The sequence below is a fragment of the Loxodonta africana genome, chromosome 7, assembly GCF_030014295.1.
Source record: "Loxodonta africana isolate mLoxAfr1 chromosome 7, mLoxAfr1.hap2, whole genome shotgun sequence".
In the NCBI taxonomy this organism is placed as follows: Eukaryota; Metazoa; Chordata; class Mammalia; order Proboscidea; family Elephantidae; genus Loxodonta; species Loxodonta africana.
In genome coordinates this window covers 120,470,009-120,485,081 of record NC_087348.1, presented here as the reverse complement: position 1 = coordinate 120,485,081, position 15,073 = coordinate 120,470,009, and the positions used below count along the sequence as shown (strand labels likewise).

Here is a 15,073-nt window from a genome sequence, read left to right as displayed (position 1 = left end):
AAGCATTTGTAATCTAGTTTCTCTAAGCCATTCGAGACAAATGTGACTACACGTTATTTTTCACATGAAGAAAATCTAAGGCTGCAACAGGAATGGTGACAATTCTCCACAGATTTTTAGAGACTACATACTAACATAATCACATGTGCGAGTCATGTTTAAAAATAATAAACAAATAGTTAAAGACAGGACCAAACCCTAACATGGCCAGCACAAAGGGACAAGAATTATCAGGTTCCATTTATACTCTTCAACACGAAGTCAATGTAATAAAAATCAATGCCTAATATTGTATTGCTTTTTCCTGTATTAAAACAAAAGAATGTTCAGATGATATTTATTAAAGTCTTATTAAAAATAAAAACCAGAGTCTTGAAAAATATTTCCCATAGAAACAAAAATGTATCTTTTGACTTTCATGAGTACAATTTCTCAAGTCTCTTTTATCTTGAATGAAACTAGCTGGTATTAAATGCCTACTGTGTACTGGGGATTCCAGGCACCATGGGGAATTTCAAGGACAAGGGAAATACGTCAACCAGGCCTGATTCAAGGTGACTGAGTTTGGACTTATTTGAAATATTTTCATAATGATGATACAATTCACACTAAATAATTTATTTGCCAACTGGAAAAAAAAATAAATATTTCACCAAAAAAAAAAAAAAAAGTATTCTGAAGAGTAGCATGGAGGAGTCAAAAGACTACTAATCTGAGGAATTGAGTTTTAGTCCTCACTTTGTCACCAACTAGCTACTCAGTCTGTGTTTTTAGTGGAAAATGAGCCCTTAGCCTCATTAAAGTCTCTTAAAATACATAATAGTTTGGTATAGTCCTTGGGTTGTGTAAACAGTAGCACTAGACTACCAGCTGAAGGTTAGCAGTTCAAACCCATCCTGAGGTACCTCTGAAGACAGGCTTGGCAATCTGCTTCCAATAGCTCACAGCCTTGAAAACCTATGGAACAGTTCTACTCTGTACACATGGGGTCACCATGAGTCAGAACTGACTCGATGGCAACTGGTTTGTTTTGCTTGTTTTTGGTATAACAACATGTATATAAGTTCAACACACACACATTTTTTACTTAACACATTTGTCTGATGAGGAGCTCAGATACAAGCTCTACTTAGATTGCCTGTATCAACCAGTACCTGTAAGAGCGAACAGTGAAAAGTGTGCAAATAACTTACAACTGATTCTTCTTTAGGGGGCAAGGAGATTTCTAATACGAGTCCTGAAAAATAGCTGTCAACTGATACAAAAAGTATGAAAAGAAAGATATGATTTGTCTTGTGCTATAATAATGCTAATCAGGATATATGCAAATAGTGGAATTTCTAGTTGGTTTTAATTGTTCTAAATTGGTGTTCGTTTTCTAAAATTTAAACCAATGATGTATCAGGAGGTAACCTAAAGAAACCAAACATTCAATCTAACCATCTGGCACATGTAATATGTCTGACCTGCAATACAATTCCATTCTGCAAATACCATCAGACAAAGAACCTTTGAATAAATATACTCTTGACAACTGTTTATAGATAATCCTTCTAATCTCCAGCTATTCAAAAACAGGGCCCATTCCTTCCTGTCCTTCAGTTCAACAACCCCGTCATTAATCTTTTCTACCGCCTCTCACAGATGAGTAATGTTTCTTTCCAACAACTGTAACTCACTAAAGGACTCCCTTTCCACTGCAAAGTTATCAGGTGTCTCAAAGCTCCACAGAACATACTACAAAGGACATGTCTGTGGTCCGTGGATGTTACCCACTTCAGTTAAGTAATATCATCTGGTTGTGACAAGAGGGCCACCTTGACTCAGCATTTTCCACTCTTTGCCTCTGAGGACCAAGCTGAGGAGGTCGCCGACTACAGTAGAATATTTTGCACTTAACTGACATCCCTGCCTTCCAGCTAGCTGATCGGCCTGAACATACTTACAGAAAACCACCACTGCAAAGACTGAGAAATGCAGCAGTGTCATCTGTAGAATTAACTTGACTTACCAAGTAAGAAAACAGCTGAGCCGAATAGGGAGCAAAGCAATGGAAAAATAAATATCTTCAAATATTTTTATTCTTCCCAAGATGCTTCCACAATACCAAAAGAAAACTGATCTATACATGTATTTCAGAAGAGAATGCCTGTTTGCAATTCACAATTCTGTTTACTAAACAGGGAGGACTTTGTAGCTTAGAAACAATTTAGAACAAAGAGCACCAGGCAGACGAAATACACAGACCCACCACCACCGAAAGACTGAGTGCAATAAGTTTCGTGCTCAAGATTTCACCTATTTTATTTTAGCGCAAGTTTAACCTCCCCTATTAAAAACCCACTGCCCTTGAGTCTGCTGTGACTCATAGCAACCCTATAGGACGGAGTAGAACTGCCCCGATAAGGTTTCCAAAGCTGTAATCTTTATAGAAACAGACTGTCACATCTTTCTCCCATGCAGTGGCTGGTGGGTTTGAACTGCTGACCTTTGGGTTAACCACTGCACCAACAGGACTCCTTCCAACCTCCCTTGGAGGTGGCAAGGCCATAGTATGTGCTCTGTGTTCTTTGTTTTTCTGTCCAAGAGTCGGGATTTAAAAAAAAAAAAAAAAAGTGTTACCCTGAAACTCAAACTTTAACCTAAATCATCAGATAAGAAAAGAATAATCCACACACAAAAGAAATTTAGTCCTCTAGAGGGGCCAAAAAAAAAACTTGTATTACACCAAATTAGTAAAAGAATTTTTCGTGAAACTCTTTAATTTTATTTAAAAAATACCATGGGCAAAGTGAAGTCGTGTACACTGAGGTTCTGAAGTAAAATGGCTTGGTTTCAGGTCCACATTCTGCCACTTCCTACTTCTGTAATACAGTAGAAGTTACCTCATAATTTTCCCTATTTTAAAGCAGATGAAACAAACACCAGCAGCTACCTGAGTTATTTGTGAGGATTAAGTCCCAGATGTAATAGTTCTGTGAAGTCCCTGCCACACAGCTCTCAAGATAGATCGGCTATTATTACTCTTGAAAAGACTTTGTTATGGGATATCACACTTGTAATTTTTTCTTTCTTCTGACACTTCCTTCTCACCCTACTTAGCCGTCTTATCCTTCTGTGCCCAAACATTAAATGTTGGGAGTTCTCAGGTTATTGGTCCTAGGTCCTCTTCTCACTCTGTTCTTTCCCAGGGGAAATCTCATTTACCCCTATAACTTTAATTAACACTTTGAGGACGATAATTTTGACCCAGATCTGAATATACCAGTCAACTCAACGTTTCTACTTTGATTTCTTGGAGGAAGTATAAATTCAATATGTCTACAACTGAGCTCACCATCTTTGCCATTCACACAGGAATGTTGCCTATCTCATTAAGTAGTTCTAACACACAGTTATGGAACTTGGAACCCTCAGGGTCATCCCTGAAACCTCCCCATTCCTTACTTCACAGTAGGTAACCTATTTCCTATCCTTTCCATTTTACCTCTGAAATAGTTCTCATACCTACCTCTCTTTGTCTCCACAGCCTTCTGAGTCTAAAAACTAGTTGCCACTGCGTCACTTCTGACTCATGGTGAATCCGTTGTGTCAGAGTATGAACGTATTCGATCCAATTTTCAATGGCTGATTTTTTCAGGAGTATATAGCCAAGTCTTTCTTCCAAGGTGCCTACGAGTGGACTCGAACCTCTAACTTTTTGGTTAACGGACAAACTCATCAACTGTTTGCACCACCCAAGAACTCCTCTAAAAGCCACCAGGAATTCCTGCTTCCAACTGGCCCACAGGTAGTTTTGTCTCCTCCAATCCATGAATGATATGGCAGCCAGAGTAATATTTTTAAAAATGGATATAAAACCCTTGCTTCCAAATTTTCTATGGCTTATCAGTGCCTTTAGGATAAGTAATAAAATACTATGAACACTTTATAAAGCTATACATGTGGCCCCTGCTTGCCTACCATTCAATATTCCAAACATATTGGACCTCTTTCCTTTAAAATGCTCTAAAAGACTCTCTCGCCCTTTGTGGCCTTTCTTCATAGCCATTTTGTTCTTCCTCTTCTGCAATATTCTTCCCTTCCCATCCTTGTATCCCCATTCCCAGCTATTTCTTTCTCATCATTTAGGTCTTTGCTTAAGCAATGCTTCCTCCAGGAGGCATTTTCTGATTCTCCAGACAAGGTCACGTTCATCAATTACAGGCTCTCAAAGCACCCTGCACTTTGGCATCACAATCCTCAGTAAATTTGTAATTACTTCAGTGTCTGTTTTCCACAAAAGATAATAAGGGATGTAAGTGCAGGGATCATAAGTGCAGGGATCCTGTCTGTCTTGTTTACAGTTGTATCCCTTAATCTTATCCAACACCATGATAGCTGCATGTGGCCAAACAAAGCATGATATCAATAAACATTTGCTAAATTGATTAATACAAAAATGGCTCTGATTTAGTCTCTGCCCTACTAATTACTCACGATTGATGGGGGAATGCAAATAAAACTCCAATTCAAGGCAGGCTGTGATAGCTTCCTACATGAAATAAATATAAGGACTAGTATAGATGGTATGAGAAGGAAGGAAAAAAAAGTTCTAGAAAGGAAATGGCTATAAGAAAAAGCTTCTATGAAGAGTTCTTTCTGGTGCAGGGCTATCAAATATGCCATGGAGAGCTGGCAAGACTTCAGCAAGTCTTCACTTGTTCGTAAGAAATACAGAGGCACAAGGAAAAGTTTAGGCAAATTCACAACTGCAGAGTCAGGGTCTACATAATGTAGAGACTGGTGAACAGGCTATGGTACACGGTGGAGATATACTGAAACACAGCAAATGGACAAGCTGTGGAGAGCTTTCCTTGACAGCATTAAACTGTCTCTTAAGGAGAACCACCAAAGTTTCTTCACTGAAACAGTGATGTCACCAAAGATAGCAAAAAATTTTAAACAGGTTAGGATACGAGTTTGAAGACCATTTAGTAGGCTATTTCCCTATTTCAGATAGAATTTAGGAGGAAAGAGGGAGAAATAGCTTTGCAGTAGAATGGATAGCCCTGTTTGAATGGGTAAGGGGCATGCCATTAGCTAAAGGGAAAACCGAAAAAAGAATGGAAGATGATGAGTTCTGTTTTGGAATCTCTAACTCTTACGTGCTTACACGATGCTGAGCTGGTGGTTAAAACATAGATCTAAGAACGAGAATGCAAAGTCAATGATTAAGTTTGGGAAAATTTTGATTGGAATCTGATCAATTAAACACTAATGCAAGCAAAGGCTTTATGGCACACGTCTAGTTTTTCCACAAACTATTTCTATTAATAACAAAAAATACAAAGAATAATATGACTTTTCAATATACCCTGCACATAATTTTTATCTTTTATAGGCATTAGGAACAAAGCTCAGCATAATTTTTTCTAAAATTTCACTCTCTTTTTTAAACAGTTATTTGCTACAGTTGTTGGGGTGGAAGGAACTGACTTATAACATGCTGACTCCTTCTCTATTCAGCAGAAGAATAATATCTTTTATGTTTAAAAGAATTCCAGTCTTTGTTAATAGGCTAATAGGCTCTGTGCAAAAATTTAAACATGACGTACAGACTCTTTTAAAAGGTCATTCTAATTTCAATGTTAACATTTGAAATTAAGTTTCTTCTAAGTATCAGAGAGTATGTGAAGAATAACAAATGTAACACTTACTTTTGCTGCACCTATTTGTTCTTTTCGGAATTTCTCAAGTGGCGCAATTAATACATCATTAGCGTTTTGAATCTGAAATAAAAATGCACAGAGATTAAAATGTTTAATTTCATGTAAACAGTATTGAAAAGAAATGGGTCCCATATTCAACTCGTTTAATATACACAGCTTTTGTCCTACCGTTTGCTTCCGTAAAATGAAATGAAAAGATCTTTCATTTTGCATAGTGTTTTTCTGTTTTATAATTAAGTTGCTTTCACATATTATTTCATTTGACCCAAACTGTAAAATAACACAAATAATATGAAAACAAGTGCACAGGGTAAGATTTTAGTTTGAATATTTAACTTTTTTATTCCAAGACTTAACTAAGAACCAGCACACTGGATATTATATCTACAAATACCTTTAATTACACTGGTTTAATGTAGTCAGTTCAAGCACCACATTAAAATTGAACCATATAAAAACTCTACCACTAGACAGTTATAACTTTATAGCTGCAAATAAAATAAGGCTCATTTTTCCCTGTTTAATTAGATTCCTTACACTCAGGATTTGCCCAAATGTTCGAGTATTTCCAAACAAACTAAAACAGTACCTAATTTCATTTGTATGAATAAAATTTTAATCCCACACTCCAAATCAAGATTTACTTAAAATTCAAAATACATAAATCTCAGTTAATACTGATTGGGAAGGACTTATCATGACGGGGGGAGGTGTGGGGTCCAGGGACTAAATGAAGGGAGTCACATATTTCTAAGAATAACATTATGCTGGATGGTAATCTTGAAATAACCTTTAGGAGGCATTAAAACAAAAAGAAGGCCCAGTTAAGAAATGTATAATTTGCTTTACCACTGTGATAACAGAACACATCTATTACATACTCAGCAAATGCTACAATAAAGAGAAAAACATACTTTAAAAATATATCACCCTATTTTAAAATAGGGTAAAGGGTATATAGCAGTTCCTTGTACTATTCTTGCAACTTCTCCAAAAGCTTGAAATTATATCAAAATTTAAAATTTCAAAACAAGTGTACTTTCATTAAACTGGTTAGTCTCTAAAACCAAAACAAACCCATTGTTATCCAGCCAATTCTGACTCATAGCGACCCTACAGGACTGCCCCATAGGGTTTCCAAGGAGCTCCAGGCGGATCTGAACTGCCAACCTTTTGGTTAGCAGCCGTAGCTCTTAACCACTACACCATCCGGGTTTCCAGTTAGTCCCTGGTCAGGTGATATTTCTTAAGTTTCATAATCTAAGGGCACAGTGATAAGATAGGATACACAAAAAATAAAAGCTAGAGTGTTAATGCCTGCTATGATTCTGTCATTCACCAATTTGCAGAAAAATGAGATGATAGATTTTGAAAAGAGGATCTGAAAACCTGTGCTGAGAAAACATACAAAGTAGATCAATACTCAAAATCCTTTCAAAGACACTGCAGGTCAACTGTAGGTACCCCTGACATCCATCACCTAAGTCCCACATGTAAGCTCAGACAGGCATGCCTACAGATACACTGTGCAGACGTCCTACCGCAGAAAGATGAGTGGAAACAGTAGTAAGGAGCTCCCTTTTAATCTCACTCTCTAAATTCTCTTTGCCCTCTTAAAACCCCAAATTCATATATATATACACATCCACTCAGGTTTTACAGACATAATAAATAGCTGATCCAGCTTTTAAAGGTAAATTTGCATATGGGGGAAAGGCACTGTCATGAACGCTTCGGTGTAATTTGGAGGAATAGCACTATAAAGGTTAACATTACTGAATGTTTACTTTATGCTGGAAACAGTGCTAAGTACTTCACATGCATGATCTACTGCATTTAAAGTTAGAGAACATAAACAGGAAGATATTTCTTTAGTGGCGAAATCTCCAGCAATAATGACACTGAACAAAACGACATGTAGTACAGTGCTTGGAGTCAGGAGTACCTGGGTTTAAATAGTGTTTGTAAACCTGGTATTTAATCATTGAGAGTCAGCTTCATCATCTACCTAACAAAGTCCTTTTTAAGGACTAAGAAATAATTAACATAAAATGCTTAGCTCAGTGCCTTACATAGAGAAAGTGCTCAAAAATGATAGCTTTTGATATTTCCAAGTATAGACGATGAATCTTATTCTGTATTTACCTGCTTAATACATTACTAGACCTGAATTCATTTTACCGTCTTTTGGGTTGAAAGTATCTGTGTGTACGTTATAAGAAGGTTGTTTTCCCACAGAAGTCCAGAGAGATGGATGGCCTGGGCTCTCCCACATCAAATCACTAGGTATTTATAGTACCAATTATGTGCCAAAAACAGTGCTGAGAGCTCCAGGGGAGGGAAAAATTAAGACATGGACTAAACCTTCCAGAAGCTTAAAGACTGACTGAGAAAAGAAAAATAAATGTATTCATTCGGTAAGTATTTATTTGATGTTTGTAAAGCACTGCTAAAAATTTTGGAAAAATTCAAAGATGAAACTGATTCGACTGAGAATAGTTACACGATAAACTACACAGAACTTGTAAATACATTAGGATTTTATGAGTGCTAAATAATTCAAGGTAGTGTTTGTATGGCTGGTGCGATTTGGACACATGGAATACAAGGAATATTCTAGGAACTGAACAGGGCACATCATAAGTAAAGATAACGGGGTAACTTAGCGTGGCATTTGGAAGGCATATCCAGCGCAAATTAAGCATTTATTAAGCACTCGTTATGTGCTTTTTATGCACCAATCATGGTTGTGAGTATGCTGAGCAAGTTACTGGCCATCAGTTAACTTTTCTAAAATGGGAATAGTGCAATCAATGTGAAACACGTAGAACAGTGTCCGGCACATAGTAGGCTCCGTATAACTATTATTATATGTTGTTATTAACATGGTTGAACAGAAGTTACTAGGAAATCCAACTGAAATCAGTAAGGAGAGGCTGAGTTATATGCAAAACCTAAGCAAAAAAGCCTGAATACAGAATCACTGCTGACTTCTACATTAAAAAAAAATACTGTTGTAAAAACTTGTTTTAAGAAGCCAGTAACACATAGAACAGTTTGAGAATGAGGAAATCAAGGCAACGTTGGTCAGCTCAGTGGCTGGGAAGGGAATGCAAGCCTAAGTGATAAGGAGTGAGGTCAGGTGCCCGCAGTGTTGACAGATGAGTAGCAGGGAATTCCAGAGACAGTTCTCTGGAAGAGATGAAAGAAGCCAGCGACAGATTAGCTACAGAGAAGGAGAGTAACCAAAGATGATGCTAACATTCCTGACTCAGACACAGGGACTATGGCATCACAGTCAGAACGGGGGTAAATGAGGTAGAGAGTTTATTTGGTGGAGTTAGAATAAAGATGATAAATTTCATTTTGGACCTATTAAGTCTGAGGCCATGGGAAGACTCAAAGGCTTATTTTGGCAAAAAAAAAAAAAAATTCCCATATCGATAAGGCAGAATTCATCAATATGAATGAATTTTTTTTTAATTGAGAAGGACAGGGAGACAATGGGCCATTCCGTTACGCTAAGACACTGGCACCCACATTCATATACAATGGTTTAAATTTGCCAAAAACCTTCTGTGGCTGTGATGGCTGTTATATACATATGACCTGGAAAGAAAGCAAACACCTGAGGATGTAACGAACCAAATGAAATAATTAACCACCACCCTACAGGTGAAGTATTATTCCCGGCCTCTACTTCTTTGGTGTTTCTTGGTTTATTTTTCTTTTGTTTTTGAATTGGATCGATCTCTCTCTCTTTTCCTACTCTCATTCTTAATATAAAACTAAAGAAACTTAGAAAAAAAATTCTTTTAAAACGGCAGAAGGGTAGTATTAAACAGAAAGAATGAGGAAGGGAGAGAAAATCATGGGTGATAGAGGTAACAATAGGTATGCTTTGTCGAGTGCTTACTATGTGCCAAATACTATGCTAAGCTCTTCACAATGCAGAGATTAAAGTCAATTTTATATGAGTACTGAGGCTGAAAATCTAAAAATCACCTGGGATGTATTAAAATGCAAGCATTAAAGTTAGATCAAGTCTGTTTGAATAGGAGTACTAAAAAACTGCTAAGACTCAGTGTCTTCTTCCCTATACCTCTTAAGGTTTTTATGAAAATTAACAGAGAAATATACACTCAAAAAATAGTAATAACTACCATAGGTTTGGCATGTGGCAGGTTCTCAATGTTAGCTTCTTCAAAGAATTAACTGAATGCCTACTGTGTGCTCCTAACCATCCTAAGCGTCTTAAAGTTTCCCAAAATGATTTAAAACATAGTTACCCAACTACAAATGGACTCCCAGATTAACTTAAAAGAACAGTACCCATTCAGGGGTCTAACAATAGTACCAAAACCAATCTTTACAGAAGCAGACTGCCACATCTTTCTCCCGTGGAGCAGCTGGTGGATTCAAACTGGTAGCCTTTCAGCTAGCAGGGAAGCCCGCAAATCTATTTTTTCACATAAACCACTATAACATATGTGTGGTTTTACAACTGAAATGTGAGGCTTTTGTAAGCAGTCAATGGCTGCTATTCACAATATGTGATTTAAAGTCAGAGATCAAAATAGAAACACCAGCACTCCAAGGGCACTTAGGTGAATTTATAATCCGATTTGGCTGCTTCTGACCCTCATCTTTGTACAACCCTCAGGATATGCATTACTTAACTTCTGAACACTGGTCAATCATATGGACGACATTTTTCAATTCTTAAGTAACTGAAGTGTGAAGTACAGAGGTGTTAAAACTTTGGTTGGATTAAACAAGTTGTTGTTACTACTACATACTAAAGGAAAATAACATAAAAAATGGTGGGCAGCCCTTACCAGAAATGTGACTTAGGGTTATACTCTGATGACAAATCTAGCAAATTCTTAAAAAAGAAAGAAAGAAGGGAGGGAGCGGGAAGGGGAAGACGGGAAGGGGAGTGTGAGGAAGAAGGAAGGGAGCAAGGGAGAGAGGGAGGGAAGGAATTAAAAAAGAAAGAAAAAGAAACCACAGTCTGGAGAAATGCAATTTTGGCCCACATGGACCTCTTTCTCCCCAGATTTACACAAGAAGCTTAATGAAATTCCTTCCAGAAGGTAATACTTGGTAGTGAAAAATCAAGTCACAGCATTAAGGAGATTCAAGATCCCATAATATTTTTGGAATGTGTGGCTTTGCATGAGCTTACTATTTTAGGAAAAATACAAAAGAGATTTTAATGTTCTCCCCAGATACTGATAATATAAATTCTTGAAAATGTCTTATTTCTGTAATTGACATAATTAAAACTTATTGACTATTTTATAATTTATTAATCATTACCTACACCTTGGGTTTAAACAATGTATTTTTATAGATACAGATCCATATTTAAAATTCAAAAATAATTATCCATGATTTCACTTATTTTCAGTATGAGAGAAGCAAATCTGATGTTGGTTAATGAATGCTTTACAATGCTACATTTAGCAGGTAGACACACTTTACTGTGGGTTTATGACATTAATCCAGGCAATTACGTTTCCTGTTCCTTCTCTTTTGCTATTTCAAGTGGTTCTAATAAACAGCCACAAGGGAGTGCTCATAAATCACTCAAAAGTAATGGCTAGAAATGTTTTTATGTGGTTAGAATGACACTCCACATATGTTTGGTTTTCTTTTTCTTCAGATGTACATGAATTACAATTTTCTATATATCATGGATTTTCAAGTGCTAGCCAATAGGAATTTCCAATGCTTGCTTTTCACTATTGAGAACCTTCCCACAAATTGTTTGTCAAATAGAGGGAGCTGCAATGGAATAAAAGAAATCTGAAAGGAGAATTGCACTCTGTTTTCCCTTCCCAGGTTTTGGTTATAATCCAGTTGTTGGTGCTAGACACGGTTCATCACTAATCAGTGATTATAGTGTCCCATTATCCAGCAACTTAATAGATAACACCAGGAAGTAAAAACAACTTACAATTCTATATCTCAAATTTCCAGAGAGCTAAAAAAAATTGGAATTTAGATAAGCAGATTTAAGGCTGCTCTGCAGTGCAATCTAAAACAACTGCTTGAGACAACAAGGAGCAATGGTATTGCTCACGGCAAAAATAATTTCTGTTGAGATGTCAATATAGTCAATCCATGTCAACAAATCACAAAGGCAAGCAATAATGAGTGGATCAAACATAATCAATGCAGAAAAAAAATGCAGAAGACATCTACAAATAGTCTCCTTAACAAGAATGGGTTATTTTCCCATTGGTATTTGCAACTGAGAAAATCTGATCAGAGTTCTAATTTGGGATTATAGGTAAGTATCTCTCTTTTGTTTTGTCCCCAATCCCTGTTCCATTCCTCCCGCCCCAATAGCTTCCCAGGAAGAAGCTCTGACAAGCGTAGGGCTAGCCTGGGGCTCACTCTCCAGTACTGGTCAAGTTAACTCTCCACAGCTACACTGGAGACAGTCCTTCTCTTGGTCAATAAACCCACAGCATATAATAAGTGATCAGAAGTGAAAGATTAAAGGCATTTTACTTTATATTCTTTAATTTAGTAAATTGCTCTGAAATGCCATATCTTCATCTATTTAAAAAAAGAACAAAAATAGTACTTTGTAAAGCTATATGGGCACTGCAGTCATCCATTTAATTCCTACTTGAATGCCACTTGCTACTTGAATATTTGAATGCTTCGATTCTACTTATTAAGCTAGTGTTCCATTATGAACCCCACGCCCACTGGATCTCAATTGATTAGATCCAATTTTCCCTTGAATTTAACATTCACTTTTAATAACGCTACTTTTCTTATTAAAATACATAGAGAAAAGAAAGTTAAGTTTTTGGAGAATGTTGCTATATGAATCCCTTCTTTTATTTCCAAAGATAACTAAAAATAGTATACTCTCCAGAATAGTACACTGGATTGGATCTAATTCTTCGTTTCTACAATGACCGCTATACAATCTTGGTCAAGTTATTCAAACACTCTAAGTCTCAGTTTCCTTTCCATATAATGAAGATGGTAATATAGCTTCTTCCTCATTGCAGTTTTTAAAGATTAGATTTTATACTTTATGCCTAATAATCATAACAATTTAATAACTACAAAGTATGAACTGCTTCCCTATTAAACTCATTCTTTTGAGTAAGTCAATTGCAACGCACCTATATATTATTTTCAAAGATGACTTAGGAAGTTGCTACTGAAGATTTAGTATAACAGGGTGAAATCTCACCAGCATGCACTGGATGTCGAGGCTTCTTAACTGAATGAGAGTAGTTTCGTCGGAAGACGGCAAGCTTACAGAGTTTAAGACTACCTCCAAATATAACTCAGGTTAAGGTTTGCTATTTTTTAAAATAAAACTATCTACAGTCATAAGGTGGAGGAACGGAAAACCACTGAACCAAGAAGGAATTGACCATTTTCACAGAAAGTTGCAGAGAAAGTGGAGAAGGGTAATAAATCGAAAAAATTTCATACAATCCACTGTGATCCAAAAATGTCATAACTCTAAAAAAAAATTCATAACTCTAGGTTGTATCAAATGAAATCTCTGAATACCAAGTTATTTGAAACAGAAGGGGTATGTTATTTATTTTAGCTTTCCTATTGTTATTGTTAACCTATTTTTGCTTTATTCTTTTTTATCCAGAAATGTCTAATGGGAGGTTAAACTGAGAATATTTTTTAAAGCATTTAAGCATTGTAGAGAACATCTTTTAAACAGCAGGCATAACCATAATGCATTGCCTCCTCACAAATTTGTGTCTACTTATTGACATTTTGATTGCTACTTTAAATCTAAAATAATGAAGGTTTTAAAAAAATCAGAAAAAAAGATCAAACTATAAATAACAAGATATGTGAAATGCCAAATTAGAATTGACATCTTAAAAGCTTCTTAAAATAATTACTCCAAAAGTCCTGCACATTCACTTTAGCAAATACTTTTCTTTTGACTTTGACCAAAAAGTATGTTTTTAGGAAAGCACTTTTCTAGAACACATGACTGTATTAACGCAAAGGTCACACAAGGAAGAGGCTGAAGTTACAGCATTCGGAGCCTGTGTTTTCAAAGGGATATTTAAGAAACCCTTCAAGCCTGTTGCTTCTCCTCAACGAGTTAAATAATCACTCCTGCATCTAAGTAGAAATTCTTCAACTTACAGTTCCCAACTGCCGCAAGGATATTTGTAAGAGTACTTTACTCAGTCCTCTTCATATGGATGCTCTTAGGAAATCCCAGGACTTGCTGAATGTGTGTAACCCTGGCGCTATTGTTTCTAGATTACAACGACTCTCTTGTATTTGTTAAAACCATGACAGATTGCCAAAAATTTTCCCCTAACACCACTTGTGATGATTAATTTTAGGTGTCAATTTGGCTAGGCTATGGTTCCCAGTGGTTTGGCCAAACATTAGTCTAGCTGCTGTCATGGAACAGCTGCGTGTGATTAGATCAACCAGCCTTGGGTAGATCAAATCGCCTTCTATACTGCTATCTAGTATAATGTAATCGATCAATCATTTGAGGTCACAGCAGTGTAGGCTGGGTCCTAAACCTAATCGCTTCTGAGTTATAAAAAGATCAATATAACACAGACATACACACACATGCACACAAACACGGGAAGATTGTGAGGAATGCCTATAAGCAAAAGAATGCCAAGGACTGCCAGCAGACACCAAAACTAGGAGAGGGGCTCACAAAAGTAATTTGATTTGGACTTTTAGCCTCCAGAATGGTAAAAAAATAAATTTCTGTTCTTTTCTAAAGCCACCCACTTGTGGTATTTCTGTTACAGCAGCACTAGGTAACTAAGAACACTGCTATCCCATGTATATTAATGCTTTTATGCTCTTCCCCACTTCCCCAACTGGAAAATAAGAAACAAGGTATATACCAAGCTGAGTTAATATGGCCTCAAAAAGATTTTTCCCCCCAGATTTACTCCCTAAATTAAAGGCAGAGAAAGTGTTTTGGGGGGGGCATACTCCAACAAATTCAAGAAGTATGTGATCCACTGTTCATTCCCCTTTTCCCCCAGTTTTTAATGCCATTTCTTCTAGCTGATATTGCTCTACTCCTCTTGGTATTCACTACCAAGAGTGCCTTTGGGAAGACAAAATAAAATCATCTATCTTGTTTAAATTCTTCATTTGTGAATTTAAGCATACTTCTAGTAGCATTTGTGAGTTTATTAAAAAAAATTTTTTTTCATTAAATAATTTCCTAGAGTCACAGTTATCTTACAGCAATTACATTTTAGTAGCTGAATGTTAATGTATTTTAATCATAATTGTACAATACATAGATAACAGCAGATTACTAAAACCTTAAGAAAGATTTAAGATGTCCCAATGTACAT

General features: G+C 36.4%; 1 protein-coding gene across 3 annotated transcripts in view; it reads right to left on the bottom strand.

Moving 5' to 3' along the window:
• The window catches only part of ARHGAP42 (Rho GTPase activating protein 42), a 321,321-nt gene that overhangs the window by 131,033 nt on the left and 175,215 nt on the right, over positions 1-15,073 (bottom strand). For all 3 annotated transcript variants that reach the window (XM_010595411.3, XM_003415595.4, XM_064288839.1), the window contains one exon: positions 5,700-5,771. In XM_010595411.3, coding sequence (XP_010593713.1) covers positions 5,700-5,771 — 72 coding nt within the window. The remainder of the gene's footprint in view (positions 1-5,699; positions 5,772-15,073) is intronic.